Source organism: Schistocerca americana, chromosome 4 (assembly GCF_021461395.2).
Source record: "Schistocerca americana isolate TAMUIC-IGC-003095 chromosome 4, iqSchAmer2.1, whole genome shotgun sequence".
NCBI classification, from domain to species: Eukaryota; Metazoa; Arthropoda; class Insecta; order Orthoptera; family Acrididae; genus Schistocerca; species Schistocerca americana.
This window is the reverse complement of record NC_060122.1, coordinates 666,967,094-666,983,916: the sequence shown is the minus strand read 5'-3', so window position 1 is coordinate 666,983,916 and position 16,823 is coordinate 666,967,094. Positions and strand designations below refer to the sequence as shown.

At 36.7% G+C, this 16,823-nt stretch overlaps 1 protein-coding gene across 3 annotated transcripts in view; it reads right to left on the bottom strand.

Annotated features, from left to right (window-relative positions):
• The window catches only part of LOC124612937 (synaptonemal complex protein 1-like), a 500,344-nt gene extending 485,783 nt beyond the window's left edge, over positions 1-14,561 (bottom strand). For all 3 annotated transcript variants that reach the window (XM_047141436.1, XM_047141437.1, XM_047141438.1), the window contains exons 1-3: positions 14,290-14,561; positions 14,007-14,216; positions 38-222 (exon numbers count right to left, since the gene is read on the bottom strand). In XM_047141436.1, the coding sequence (XP_046997392.1) occupies positions 38-222; positions 14,007-14,216; positions 14,290-14,454 (560 nt within the window). In that variant the 5' untranslated portion in view covers positions 14,455-14,561. The remainder of the gene's footprint in view (positions 1-37; positions 223-14,006; positions 14,217-14,289) is intronic.
• Positions 14,562-16,823: the final 2,262 nt, after the last annotated feature.

Sequence of the window (16,823 nt, the reverse complement as noted above, 5' to 3'; positions counted from 1 at the left end):
TAAAAGCTTCCATTTTATGAGTTAAAAGATCACTTACACTGATAATGTACCAACAAAATTATCATCCCACACCACTTCCTTGAAAGACAGATTATCCAAGTCCCAAGAGCCCGTCTCTTTAGCTCGCTGAATTAGATCCAAAAGATTTTTTATGTCATTCTGGAGATTGCTTACACGTGTCTGAAGCTGTTCTTGGGACAGAGTCATGCTCACAAGATTTATCTTGAATGAAAATAAACAAATAAATTACTTATTAAGTTAACAAAAATGTAGAAATATATAAAGCACAAAAGATGTCAGCCGACAATAACAGTAAATTATTGGTTTTTCAAAAATACATGCTCCATTGTTACAGTTAAACAATGGCACGAATTATACAGCTTTGTAGCATATATCATCAATTGCATGCCCTAAGCCGAACTGAGAAAAATAGTAAAATGAAGTACAGTTGTATCTGCCCTTCAGGCACAATTGCACCTTTTCTTCACCAGGTGTGAGTGTTGTGTGTTTAAGTGTTCCTGATAAATGTTGATGACTAATGAGTGTGTGTACTGTTCTGTCATGTTTGCTTTTGATGATGATGACCATAATGGAAAAAATGAAACCAGGTGATGGCACACAATCTACATCTCTGGAATAGCACCAAGCCCCAAGATTAATGTCCCAATCCAACGGACAGATCACCACCAACAGTGTCACATGCCCTCGCATCATGAGACACTGGGGAGAGGTTTGGAATTTATTCCACAGCAGCCAATAGTACATTGCATACTCAGCATCTACCCATCCAAACAATGGCCATGTCCAATGTTGCTTATTTTTGGTGACCTGAGGTAAACCACTGTGTTCAATGAGGCAAGACTGTTGACGCAGAAATGAAGTCATTCATTAATATCTCACAACCTTATATTTTAGGCTCTCAGAATCACATATACTTCCAGACAGCAAATGCACACAATTTCCATGCCGACAATAAGTTGTCAATATGAAGAAGTTAGTTTGTACACTGTTACTCTAATAACCATCTTCATCCTCTCTGTTTCAGTCCCAAAATATTGGGAACTGTAATCTATATATTTACAGATTTTTAACAACATGGTAGCAACAAAAGACACTTGAATTAGACTGGAATCCATGTGATTCCATTGTGCACAGCTATCGTTGAATATAGAGAATGAAGAAAAGAACAGCAATCAATCTTGAAATCTGTCGTTTTATTACAGTAGATCTACATCTCAACTATTACATAGGAATCTTATTCCAAAGTGACAATAAAAAATATTTGTTGGTGTGGATGAGTTCATGTTAGACTCCTGTAGATGCTGTAACAATCAATTTTGTTTATTACATGACACTTTGGACTAACATCAACTGTTGTTATATGCACTGAAGATGACCATGTAATAGCTGAAATGTAGATCTGCTGAAATAAAATAACAAATTTCGCAATCCATTGCTGTTCTTTTCTGCATTGTCTAAAATAAACTTTGTTTTTCAAAATGCTTACACCATCACAACACTAAATAACAAGTAAGAGTCAGACATATTTCCATCAGCTTTATCTTAAAACAAAGTCAACTGACCACAACAAAACACAAAACGTGTATATGAAAAATTTATCAGTAAATCCACAGATATACATTATCTGTCAATAGTTGTTTAACAAAGATCTGAAGAGCCTTCAAAATGTGATATCAGTGTGTGTATATGCACTGTTGTGAATACAGATGATTACGGCTCTTAGGGTTGTATGCCATCGGGCTCACTGACATGTCTCAGTTTCAGAAATCTTTGACAGTAAACATCAGATATTACTAATATTACCAGCACAATGAACTATAAAGAGCACATCTTTTGTTGCCAAATCAAACATACCATGATTTCATAGACAGTGTGTGTGTGAAACATTTGGCTTTTGTGGATTTGAATGATACAACTCACTGGCTGCTGTTCAGATTCCACACTTACATATGAAACATGTGGTTCATATACACACGTAACATAAAAGAAAATAGCCCCTCTCCTTCCACCCCCTTTCACTCTCAAAATAGACATCCAGATGTAAATCTTTACTCCTGCTAAAACTAAACACTGCCCAAACAGGCCATGAAGGCCCAATGGTACCGATCGGCCGCTGTGTCATCCTCAGGACACAGACATCACTGGATACAGATATGGAGGGGCATATGGTCAGCACACCATTCTCTCTATGTCAGTTTAACAGACCAGGGCCAGTAATTCTCAATCAAATAGCTTCTCAGTTTGCCCCACAAGGGCTGAGTGCACCTCGCTTACCAGCAGCGCTTGGCAGACCAGACGGTCACCCATCCAAGTGCTAGCCCAGCCAGACAGCACTTGGCTTCGGTGATCTGATGGGAACCAGTATTACCGCTGCAGCAAGGCTGCTGCTTTACTTCTACTAGTATCATCATTTTATTTATCTATTTTGCATACAGTTTCTGTTGAATCACTTTGTTAATAACAAGTTTTCCAAAACATATAAGGTAATTCCATAGCATGTTGGCTAACTTTGAACAAATATTTATTAGTACTTTACATTCACACACTGAGATAAGTCTTGTTCCTGAACACTAGACCTGCCCCTCCTCTCATCATTGAATATATCTATTTACCATCTATTACATAAATACGTGCAACTTCTTTGCTTTCCTTTTCTCAACTCACTGCTGAAGGGCCATTAATGCTCAGCAACTCACAGCGAACTTCAAATGTATTATGCCTTCTTGTTCTGAGAAATCAAACAACATATAATAAATTACTGTTCATATTTCCTCAGTAATTTTTAAATTGTCATTTTGTCTGACAAACTTCTCTCACACAAATTTCTGTAACACGAAGAGCAACCAAGACCTCTGAGGCTACTCATAAACTGCAGATTTTGGGCAGAAACAATTTAAGAATCATTCACTACAAGATGAAAAATGAAATAACTTTTTTTTATTTATTAAATAACACAAATTTTCCTAGCTCAGTGCTGTTTTTTTAAGGAGACTTTTTTAATAACTCCGTGTGCACACGTTTCTGGTTACAATATGAAACTAGTACTTTAAGTAAGATTACTGTTTGACATACCAGTGTTACAAAGGTAAAAAGTGACTAACACAGCTTTTCCACAAGTTTTAAGGGTAGCATTAACAATATCCATACCGGGAATCAGCAGCTCACTTCTAGGGCTGCAAATACTGCTGTTTTTCTAGAATAGTGGATGGTAGCAATTACTGTCAAGGGGTCGTAAACAGTCTGTTTCATGCTTCTGTGAGGGCAGACACGTGTCTGTCTGCACTCCAATAATAATTAGCTGGCATAAATGCTTTTACTGAATTATTTTAGTGTTGAGGACTGTGAAGCGATTGGTAGTAATTTTCAAGAATACTGGTTACTTTGTGATGGTGAATTTGTTAACAGGGAATTCCTGTAAAGGTTAGCATCATAAACTTTGTGAGAACTGATCTAAGCAGCTAATATGAGCAAGAACCATGCTTCAAACTACATGCAATTAAAATAGGGTGATTTACTAATTTCATTTTGTGAATTACAATAAACAAAACTAAAAAAAGGCACAATTTACCTCACCTTTTACGAACAATAGTTCCCACTGGAGGAAACAAACTACAGGCTGGATGAAAAGTATACAATAATAACCCCTTCCCACCTGTCATTCTGATGTAACCCCTACATCATGGCTCTGAGTGTCAATTTATATGGAAAAAAGTAGGGTGGGGTTACATTTTTCACCTGATAACAAGATGCAGTTTTTGGATGTGAAATGTGAAGACGACAATGAACAGTAATAATTACATGACAATCGATAATGACTAGATGACTAGTACTGACTGCAAACTGTGAGAGTGTATGAGTTATGTGAACAGTGTTCATCATCATTTGGATTAACTCAAGCAAGAAGAGGAGTAGGGCCTACACTTTTAAACAGCAGTTCAGTTACAAAAACAGGTCAGACAAACACCACCAGCTTAACAAGTAAACATTACATTAAAAACTTGCCTCAGGACACAGTAATTGCTTTATATTGCTTAGCTGCTGAACACCATATATGTTTCAAACCCAAGTACTTTGTTAGATTGAGACTTCATCAAGTAAAAAATTTTGTGCGTTGGAATAAATTTTAATTTTTCTTCACATTTATGCTGCTCAATATGACTGACCAAATGAATATCACTAACAACAATGGTGATGAATTATGTAAAGTAATGGAAATGAAAGAGGTAGAATTAAAGGTTCAGGATATGTGAAATACAGCAATACTGATTATAATTTTGGCATGAGTTGCATGTTGGACATAGCGGATCAAAATGTATTGACACCAGAACTACTAATCAGTAGAAAGTGAGACACACTAGAAATGAGTAAGTAAGTAAGTATCAGAAAATGTCCTCAGTATTGTACAACAGCTCTTACAGAATCACAAAAGGATGTGGATTGGTCAGGAAAAGGATGGGAAAAAGGTTGTCAAACAACTTGTCCAAAAAAGCATTCTGAGTGTTCAGGAAAATACTGAAAAAATGTTGCTAAGCAACTGAAGGATGCTCAAGAAAATACAAAAAAGTAACTGCAAGAAGATCAAGGCACTACTAAAGAAATTTTCAAAAAACACAAAACCACCATTGAAAGAGTGGAACAAGATCTTGCAAATTTCAAGTGCAAGCAAATTAAGAAGTGTTCCAAATTACTTGACAATGTAGAGTTCAAGACAGAGATAAACAGGAATTCAGAGGAACCCTAGTCAAGGTGGTTAGCACTTGTGTAAAGCCAAAAGCAAAGATCGTAAATTTAGGCTCCAAATTGCAAGAAGTGACTACCACATAAGTGGAGATGGTGGTGTAAATAATAAAGATAATGAGGCTAGTTAAGAATAGAGATGACAGCACTGTTCTAACCATGTATACTGTGCCAAACAAACACACAGCCAGAAAGACAAGAAGCAAGGTTGTGCTAAGCATGCTGGATTTTACCAAGCACACACCAGTGACAGGCATGTGCATGGCGAAGCTTGGGTGGAGGACCTAATCAAACATGCTTTTGGGGATATGCGATTTAACTGATTCAAGAGTAAGGGAGATGTCCACCTGATAGCATCTATAAGAATTACTACAGGCAATACTGCCACAAACATGGACATATATAGAAATTATTCTTATATAACATGTCATATGAACAGCAAGGTGTACAACTGGACAAAGCAACAAGACGCAGAAGACATTATATGTGTGGTATCTGAAACTGCATTCCTGGATAAATACTGGTCTGCAAGAATGTGACAGATCAGTAACAGAGACTAGAAAGAGGTCTTGGGAGAAACTGGGATTTAGATAGATTAGGGGATTATATGGTACCTGCCCACAGATATGAAGCCCACCAGTCAGAACCATAAGAGAGATGTCTGGGCAGGCAAGGTATTATTCCTCCCATTATAAATTCAAAATAACACAGAGGAAAAAGGAGAAGTGAGGAGAGGAATCACTGGTCTATGTGGCGATTCTGAAAATATCTGACTTGAGAAATACATTCATTGTTCCTTTCGAGAGCATTGATGAAGATGATGTTGCTGTTGTTTGGGATAACAGTGCACTCATCAGTCATGAGAAACCAAATACATTCCATACGTAAATAAACTAATCAAAATCAGAAAAGAATAGCACACTATATAAGAAAGTACAATGCAGACAAAAAATGTTCACAAAAATTGATTGGGTTTCGAAATACAGTACTTTCTTTTTTTTTTTTTAACTTCAATTTTGGCGCCAAATTACGGAACATGTCGACTGTTCTGTAGCAGAACGTTTCATTGCAGCTGTGAAGAAAAGCCAAACTCTAATAAGCATTTGAGTCTTTTAATGTTAACACTGACAATGAAGGACAAGTACCTTTTCAAACCACACATATCACATACAGATAAATATTTCTACTGAAGTACAAACCAATACACATCGAAGGACAGTACTCAACTACAAGATGACATGTATTGTATCTACCACCTCCAAATAATAACAGAAACAAGAGAAATGCTAGTAGTAATTCAATACAATTACGATTTACAAGTACGTCAACTGGTAGTTACTACAAAATGTGGCCCAATTGCATAAGACCTCACTACACTTCAAAAAGAATTTCTCGGAATGTGCCCAGTTTGCCTGGATATACAGCTGAAGGTATTGTGGGAAGGCTTCCAAAACAACTTAAAATACGCTGCAGAACGGCGCTTATTTGAATGTATAGATGTCAAATCTGGGGAATGAAATGACCACATCACATCAGCAAAATGGGATACCACACCATTTGACAGTGTTTGTCGTAGCATGACCACATTTTGGCAGCATCCTGCTGAAATCGAATGTTATTCAGCAACCCTCTTGCTTCAATTCCAGAATGTGGAAGTTTTGCAACATTTTACAGAGGAAAATTTGCAATATTTTACAGAGAAAATTTGCAACATTTTACAGAAGCAGTTGGCACTCACAGTCTAGTATCCTCCACAAAAAAAAATACGGACCAATAATTCCACACATGTCATCTGCATGCCATACCACAACTTTTGGACTCTTCTGAGGCTTTCCATAAAAATATCCAGGATTTTCCTAAGACTAATTACCAAACAATTTTGCTTATTGACAAGTCTAGTCATGAAAAGTTTCCTTCATTGACCAGCAGCAGCTATTGGAGAAACAGTGGCTCTTGGTTAACAACTACACGTCTTTCAGTACAGTTGGCAAGTCTGTTTTGCCTACCAGTGTCTCTAAACTCTTAAATCAGCTTCATTTTGTACAGATGAAACTTCAAATCACCCATTAAGTGGACCAACAAATGTCAGGACAGTTTCAGTGTTTCTGCATGAAGTTGAGTTGTGTTCAAGTGATATGTGCATTGGGTCAATTCCAGTAACTGATTCCACCCGTCAGCTTTGAGCAGCTTCATATAGAATGGTCGTTCAGATTAGATTAGATTAGATTAGTACTTGTTCCATAGATCATGAATACGACACTTCGTAATGATGTGGAGCATGTCAGGTTAATAAAAGGTGTCTATACAAGATACTACATTACACAAAATATTACATGACACTTAATATTTTTATTTTTGTGGGGGTTGGGGAAATTACCCACTTACGATACCCAAAACTTCATCTAATGAGTAGAAGGAGTTGCCATTAAGAAATTCTTTTAATTTACTTTTAAATGCTATACGGCTATCTGTCAGACTTTTGATGTTATTAGGCGAGTGACCAAAGACTTTTGTGGCAGCATAATTTACCCCCTTCTGAGCCAACTTAGATTTAACCTTGAGTAGTGAAGATCATCCTTTCTCTTAGTGTTGTAGCCATGCACACTGCTATTACTTTTGAATTCATTCGGATTGTTAATAACAAATTTCATAAGTGAATGGATATACTGTGAGGCTACAGTGAGGATCTCTAGCTATTTAAATAAGTGTCTGCAGGATAATCTTGGATGAGCTCCAGCAATTATTCTGATTACACGCTTTTGTGCAATGAACACTCTTTTACTCAATTATGAGTTACCCTAGAATATGAAGCCATACGAAAGCAGAGAATGAAAACAGGCGTGGTAAGCTAATTTACTGAGATGTATATCGCCAAAATTTGCAATGACCCTAATAGCATAAGTAGCTGAACTCAAACGTTTCAGCAGATCTTCAGTGTGTTTTCTCCAGTTCAACCCCTCATCAATGCATACACCTACAAATTTTGAATATTCTACCTTAGCTACCGATTTCTGATCGAAGTCTATATTTATTAATGGTGTCATTCCATTTACTGCGTGGAACTGTATATACTGTGTTTTGTCAAAGTTTAATGAGAGCCCATTTTCAGAGAACCATTTAATGATTTTCTGAAAAACATCGTTTACAATTTCACCAGTTAATTCTTGTCTGTTGGGTGTGATAGCTATACTTGTATCATCGGCAAAAGGTACCAGCTTTGCATCTTCGTGAATATAGAATGGCAAGTCATTAATATATATTAAGAACAGCAGAGGACCCAAGACCAAACCTTGCGGCACCCCATTCTTGATTGTTCCCCAGTTTGAGAAATCACCAGTTTTTTTACATATTATGTGAACTGCTTATATCAACTTTCTGCACTCTTCCAGTTAGGTATGATTTAAACCATTTGAGCACTGTCCCATTCATACCGCAGTACTTGAGCTTATCTAGAAGTATTCCATGATTTACACAATCAAAAGCCTTTCAGAGATCACAAAAAATCCCAATGGGTGATTTCCGGTTACTCAGAGCATTTAATATTTCATTAGTGAAAGTATATACAGCATTTTCCATTGAAAACCCTTCGGGAAACCAAACCGACATTTTGTTAAAACTTTATTTTTACAAAGGTGTGAAGCTACTCTACAATACATTACTTTTTCAAGAATTTTGGATAAGGCAGTCAGAAGAGCGACTGGGTGGTAGTTGTTGACATCAGACGTATCCCCTTCTTTATGCAGTGGTTTAACAATGACATACTTCAGTCTATCTGGGAAAATACCCTGCTTCAGAGAGCTATTACATATGTGGCTAAGAATCCCATTTATTTCTTGGGAACAAGGTTTTATTATCCTGCTGGAAATGCCATAAATTCCATGTGAGCTTTCATTCTTGAGAGAGTTTATTATCTTCCTGATTTCGGAAGGAGAGGTGGGTGGAATTTCAATTGGTGTGGGTAAGGCCTCTTCCATTAATTGCCTTGCTTCTTCTAATGGACATTTAGATCCTATTTTCTCTACAACATTTAAAAAATGATTATTCAAAATGTTTTCGACTTCCGGATTGTTGTTTGTCAAGTTTCCATTCGCTTTGATGGTAATGCTGTCATCCGGTACTCGTGGTTGCCCTGTCTCCCTTGTAATAATATTTCAAATTGTTTTGATTTTGTTATCAGAGGTACTAATCTCAGACATGATGCACATGCTTCTGGACTTTTTAATCACCTTTCTTAATGTAGCACAGTAGTTTTTATAATATTTGGCTGTTTCTTGTTGTTACATACATTTCCCTTTTGTGGTTACAAGATATTTTTATTCCTGTAGTAAGCCAAGGTTTTTTGCATGGTTTCTTATAATTAGATTTAACTACTTTCTTGGGGAAACAGTTTTCAAATTCTCTTACAAGTGTATCATGAAAGAAGCCATATTTTAAATTGGCACCGGGTTCCTTGTACACCTCATCCCAGTCCAACTGCTGAAGATTTTCTCTAAAATTTCTAATTGTTGAGTTATTAATTGAACGCACAACTTTGGAGGATAGTTTTAAATTACTGAATGGAGCTACATCATATACTGTAACTAGCTGAGCACCATGATCAGAAAGGCCATCCTCAACAGGACAAGAATTTATGTTTTTAAACCTATCTTGGTCTATAAAAGTGTTAGCTATCATTGAGCTGCTGTCCTTTACTACTTAATGACAGATGTCAAATTGAAAGAACCGATCAAGGCTTCCAGATCATTCTTCCCATTACACTCTTTCAGTGAATCAACATTGAAGTCTCCACAAATAATAATTTGCTTTCCCCTATCAGACAGACAGCACAACAAGGCATTCAAGTTTTCCAGGAATAAATGAAAGTTTCCTGAAGGGGACCTATATACTGTTACAATCATAAAAGAGCCCTCCTTCAGTTTAAGTTGACAGGCACATGTTGCTCTAGACAAATCTACTATTAGATTTTACAACCATTGGGAGTTATTGCAGAATTCTGCAAATGTAATATTTGTGGAAATTACAAGGTGTTGACAAATATTCCGGCTTCAAGAACATCTGATGAATACATGTGGGACGTAGAACAAATAATATATGGAGGTCTATCCACAGAGAGACTTGGTTCAAAAGATCAACGCTGAATTTAGAAGTTATAATTATGTTAATTTACAATTTTTCTTACGAATATTCTGCTACATCTGTCATGTGTGAAACAGGGGTTGCATGTTTCATGTAGCATGTAGTCAATTGGTTTTCATTCTGTAGAAAAGTTTTCCGGACATTTATAAAGTCCAGGAGATCACTGGAGGAGGGGATGTTATAGCTGGAGTAGACGTATCACATTTTGGTAAGAGAGAGGAGGAAAGAGAGCATGAGGCAGTCAGGATTTGGGTTTTTGGAATAGTAATTTCTGAGGGAGAGGGGTGGAATGCACAATGCACTGATGTTGTATTTAGGGTGGTTCCAAGTCATACCAAAGAAGTATTAACATCTTTGACTGAAGAATATGTGGAAGAAGGTTCAACAGCGATGTCTGATGGGATTGCTTCCTACAAGTGGTTGGGTCAAATAGGGTTATCATTTGTTTGTAAATCATAACATTCAGTTTAAAGATTATACATTGAGGGGATGTACAAATACAATTAAACGATATTGGGATGAGGGGGGTGGGGGGCGGGGGGATGCTAAATCTGTTGTCGGCAGAAAAAAGAGAAGGATTTCAGTGTTGCAAGGCCATTTGGATGAATACTGTGGGAGGAAGAATACTCCTAAAGGTTACCAAGTATTTCTAGCCTTTATGAGAATAGTACACAAAATGAACAAGTTTCGTTTCATTAGTTATCTGCGGGAGGTTTTCATATTTTTTCCTTGCGTTATTGTCTTTTTTCTGTTACTATGGCCTGTGGGTTTGGGGCTTTTTCGGTTTCTCTGGAGAGAGGTTTTTAATACTTTTTGGGTACAGTGGTGGGGCGAGGGGTTCATTGTTGTTTCTTGTCCATGTAGGTTTCTGTGTTTAGTTTGTAATATTCTTTGTGTTTTTTACTTTAAAATTTTGCAGTCAGGTGGGGGAGTGTGGCGGAGTAGAATTGATTTGGGTGGTACTTCATTCATGCCTAGTATCTGGTGTTTCTTATTAATTGATTAATTTTTTGGTTTTTCTATATTTTGTTCTAGCTTGACTTCTTAGCATTTTTATTGCTTGTTATATCCTTATTTTGTTGTTCCTGTCAGCCTCAATCTTTCATTCCTCTGGAAGTTCATATGTGATAACTTACTTTATTATACGCAGCCTATTTTTCTTTTTTCCAATTGATGTTTTCACTACACTTCTGTCAATTTTACTTTCATTCCTGAGGTACAAATTCTACAGTTTGTTATTTTTAAACTATTGCAGCTGGTGTGAATTACATGAAGTCTAGTTACTGGTTCCAGGATTTTTCATTTTTGCATTTTCATATTTGGGGCGTGCAGTGATGTTTTTAAAGATTTTCATTTTTGGAAGTGTTTTCTGTACTACTTTGGACAATAATTGAGACATATTGATAGATTTGTTCTGTATAGGTGAATTCTTTCGTCAATTCTAAGGTACGCAAGTTCTGCATTTTTACAACATGTTTTCACAGTGGTTTGTTTCAGCATTTCCATTGCTTCTTTCGGTGCTTCTTTCATTTAGTGAACACAATTCCCACATAAATCATTTACATACGAATCGGTTACTGCAATTTACCTGCATAGGTTAATTCTCATCATCATTTCCAATATTTGTTACTTTTTGTGGGCTTTCATAACATGTGAACTTTCTTTTCTTTTAGGATTTAGTGTGTCAGTTTCTCCACATTTCATGCTGCTGTTTCATATTTCATTCACTTCATTTTTACATTGTTCTGTTTTACTTTAGTTTCTCCCCATTAAAATCACCAGCTTTCCTGTGCTTCTCCCAATTGATTCAATAATTAATATTGAAATGAATGCTGTTTTATAACAGTAAAATTTCAACATGTGCTATATTGTAGTGCAATTTAATGATCCTCTGTGTTTCTTCACTAACATAAATTACAATAATAAGTCTAACTAAACAAATATTTGTTTCATTCTTGTTCTTATTTATTTTCATAATCTTCAATTTGTTGAGACATAATTTGTATCTAAATATGTAATCACCTGAAATTTTATTGTAATTTTATCCCACACTACATTTGTTTGTTTACAAGTATGATCTGTTGCTTTCATAGACTGGCTTTATGTAGTGTTTTTGTCTCAGGTATGACATCTTTGCTCCAAGTCAACAAGTGGAAATTGACACTAGAATTTATCCTGTACATTTGTTCCAGGTTCTCACATGTTTGAGCACCTCTAACCCAAGCTGGTGACTGCCGATACAGAGTACCATCAGTGGCCCTCCACTGTCTCACCCATTGGAGAATACTGTGCCTCTCAGGCAGTCATTATTGTTCCTTCACATTGCCTGATGAGCCTCTGGGACAGTACCAGTTCAGATAAGGATTTCCACTACTCTGTGGCATACTAACTGCCCCATTCCCCCTTATTCAGCGACACAAGTATGCATAGCAGACAATGCGCATTTGGTCAGGGTTACCACCTGCATTTGGCAAATACAATAGGTGTCACCCGCATAAAGTGAATAGCTTCCTCACAGAACGACCACAAACACCAAATTCAGTCTAAAGTCGAGATGTCAATTTCAGAAGACCATTACGAATGAATTATCAGAAGAACTAGGTAGATCCTGGCCAGCATAAACACTGGGAAGTCTGCTTATTATTAAACAAACAATGGACAAGAATAATAAGACCAAAAACCAACCTGGATACCCTGTTCTATCTAACACGTGGAATTCTGGTGAAGTCCTGACACCTTGCCTTCATTGCCCACTCAGTACAGCCTCATGGGCCTCAGGTAACACCTTCTAATGCTAGTAGTGTCACCAACTTCAGCGCTGAATTAACCTACTTTCTTTTGGCAGGTTGACAGACACACAAACAAACACAAACATACACACAAAATTCAAGCTTTCGCAACCAACGGTTGCTTCATCAGGAAAGAGGGAAGGAGAGGGAAAGATGAAAGGATGTGGGTTTCAAGGGAGAGGGTAAGGAGTCATTCCAATCCCGGGAGCGGAAAGACTTACCTTAGTGGGAAAAAAAGGCAGGTATACACTCGCGTGCACACACACACACACACACACACACACACACACACACACACACAGACACAAGCAAAACAAAAAAAAAACAACAACCAGAACCCAGTCAGAATTGGCGGATTTTCGTGATGAACACGGGATCAAATAAATAAAATTAAATCTAGCTTTTTCAAAATGCTACAATACAGGAAGAATTACCCCATCTGCAAAGCAGTGTTTCAGTTGAGTTAAAAATGCATTGGACGATAACATACACGATACCCTTGGTGAAGCTACACTCAATGCCATGACCAAAAATTTTTCTGATTCCTCCCTCGCTATTATTCGCTTTATGTATGGTCTACCTACCAGAGCTATTCCTTTAACTTGCAATACTACTTATCTTAAAAAATAACTAGTTTAGGATAGACTTGTGATATTTAAGAGAATTATACCTGTGTTTCTGTGAAAATTGAATGGAAGGATATATAGAAATTTTACATTATCAACAATTTTTTTAAGTTTCTGACTACTACTATTCTCTGTTGATGTATCTTTTGACTTGCTTTGTGTTCTTAGATGTTTGCCTACACGACAGGATTTGAGTAACATGTGAGGGAATCAAATTATTTCAGTGAGCTGGATTATGGCAGTTTAACTCACAATTCTTTTCGAACTGATATCTATCATTAGGCACAAATGTCACTGAACATCAAAAGTAAGCCTACAGTAAACCCAATACGTGAGCAATCAATCATATATCTGTGAAAAGACTTCTACAAGTGACTGCCAGCTTTACACAATTTATTTATTGCTTACTTCTACAGAATAAATTCTCAATTAACATTAGCTGCAGTGACTCCCAATGATATTTCCATAGAACTGGAAATGATTATAGGCTATTCCTAATAAGCTACCTTTTTTTAAGGGTCGCTGCTACGTTACGGGTCAAAGCCGACGGGTGGGATCGGACGCTTCGGTCAACCCCAATATTCTACATAATGTGACATTGTTAAAAACAAGAAAATTCCTTAGAACGTCACACAAAAAAGACTACGTACAAGTTGTGTACATTATTCAGTTATTAATTACGGTATATAACAAATACCTTTTGCCCAGCCAAATCTTGAACTTGGCTGTCATAATCTTGCAACTTAGTCATGTATTTCAACGCCGCTTGTGATGTCTGTCGTATACGTTCTTCTAGTAAGGATACCCGTTCAGCTGCTTCTTTCTCTAGTTGTTCTGCGGTCTCTACAAGGAGCATATTCTGTTCCGTCAAATCTTTAACCCAGGACTGAAGAGTTGAGACCTTCAACTGAAATAACGTCTGAACCTAAGCATTACCACAGATAAAAGCAAATCTTCTTCGGCTGGGTACTGAAGCTTACCTTCAATGCATCTACTTCAGCATCTTCGTCAACGCTTTCTAAGATTTTTTCATAAACATCTTGCAATTTCGCAATAATTTCAGATGGTCTGGAGTCAGAGCAAATGGGAACACTACCGTTATCACGGTTCAAAAGTACAGCGTTATGAACGTCTTCTCCAATCATTTTAATGCTATTATTCTTTTCAGTCTACGTGCCGCTTTTATTTTTAGCAGCTGGCTACATACGTATTTCTCTCGACGTAAACAAACACTGCTCTGTCAAAACACAAACGCAAGGATCTTCTACGAGAGATAATTCATATCTTCGCGCTACGTGTTCTGATGCAAATACATTTCAGTTGTGGCTCTACTTCTTTCAAAGTTATAATTAATTTAGCTTTCTCGTTGATACCGTTGTTCTGTTGTCACGGAGCCGTGATCCAAAACTGCAGCAGTCGTTCTAGCAGACGAACTGAATCAACAGCTCATTATATCTTAATTCATTTATGTATGGAGCGCAGGAAGAATGCCTGTTTACATGTCATTGTGCGTGAGGAAATTAGCATAACTCTATTTTCGCGATCTCGACGGGTGGGATACGGTTAACTGACGAATATCTTTTGCAATTCCTCTTAATATTGGTTCCTGAACCTTGTAAGCAGTGTTTTGGTGTCTCTCTTCAAGCGTTTGCTAACTGATGTTATTCGGCATTTTGCTGATAATTTTCCAAAAGTCACACATATGTGTGACCATTCACAACATTCAGTTTCTCCCGTTGCTACTACCTGGTATACGTCTCACACATTTAAGCAATATTCTGAAATGGGAGGCACAAGTGTTTTGCAACCGTTCTCTTTTAGAAGGTTGCATCATCTAATCTCAAATTTTACCCCTTAGAGATGAAATATTACTGGATACGTTCTGAACTGTTATTTTTATTAAATTTGTATCCTTAAATTGGGTATAATTTAACTCTGTCATAGGCGTTGGGGCACTTATGCAGTTTAGCAGGTACGGAAAAAATTTATCAATTTTTTTCAAAATTTGATCGATTATAGTCAAATTTGATACGCTGATTACGAATACGATATTTATTTTCGCCCCAGTCAATTATTTACATCAAAAAAATTGTTTTAAATTTTTCAAAAAAATTTTATTTTTCAATATTTTGTCGATATAGTGAATTCTGATGCGCTGATTTCGAATATAACATCCATTTTCATTTTCCCTTGACCGTCGGCGATATCTTCTGCCCGATAAGCGCGGCGCTGCCGATGACGCAACATTGCGTAATACACTAACTAATCAGTATTTTCAAATCATAGGCGGCCGCTGCCGCGGCCGCATTCCAAAAAAAAAAACTCCCAACCTAACCTCAAGTGGGCTACGCTACAGATCACTTTATTTATGAAAATACAAAGTACAATCACCAACAAACTTTACATATTCACCCACAAAGCACTCCAAGCCAGATACATTTGGAATGAAAAATTTTTTCCGTACCTGCTAAACTGCATAAGTGCCGGCGTTGGCTTTCTAATGATACAAAAATATAACGCTTCTATTTTTAGTTTACTATGATGCATTCACATATCTAGAGAATCTCTTGACAAATGATCAAGGAAGTGAGTATTGTATTCAGATTTTCTATTTTTTCAGTTATACTTTCTGACATATTCCACACCTGTAAGAATCATATCACGGAACAAAAACTGAATTTAGTCTAATCTGGTTTCATTCGTCTGCTACAGCGGGCTTTAGCTACCACACCTTTGCATCACGATTCCTGGAGACAGACAGCCTATATACATCTAGAAAGATACTGCGACTTGAGAGGCATCAATCGATGTCATCGGAAAACCGAAGCAAACCAACTTTTAATGTATATATAGTCCCTTCGTCGTCTTATTTAATTATCAAAAAGTGAAACATAGACAGCACCATAAAAATATTCGGATTTCTACTATTTGAATAGCCTAGCCATTGAAATAAAAGAAAATCCACTGTATAGGTACAGCACCAAAGATGCGTAAAACATTAACGTTTTATATTTGTGTGTGTAAATACTAAGAATAAAAATGTTGATACATCCAACAAAATGATCCGTAACGTATTTGAAATACATAATTTCCTCATAACTATATTGTTTCATTACAAGATAATTTATACAAATTAATTTATCATCCTTTTATAGTACATACCTGCTGCTTCTTCCAGGATTCCATTGTTCTTTTAGAAGTTCTTTTTCTGCTGCTTTGAGCACTGTGGTAAAACATTGACAATTTTGTAATGTGTATAAAACAGTTCTGAGTGTTGTTTAACACATTTCAGTATCTCTACTTCGTGAGAAACACGAATGGGCATCAGATCTGCATCTATATATATGCAAATTTTCGTTAACATACACAAATGCTGTAAAAATATACATACGAGAAACGGTAAGTGTGTGTGTGTTTTTTATTTTTCTAAAATACTGTAATGTTAGAAGAGTTATCAAAAATAAGTCTGCTTAACATCAGTAGGATATATCCAAACGTAGGATATATCCAAATT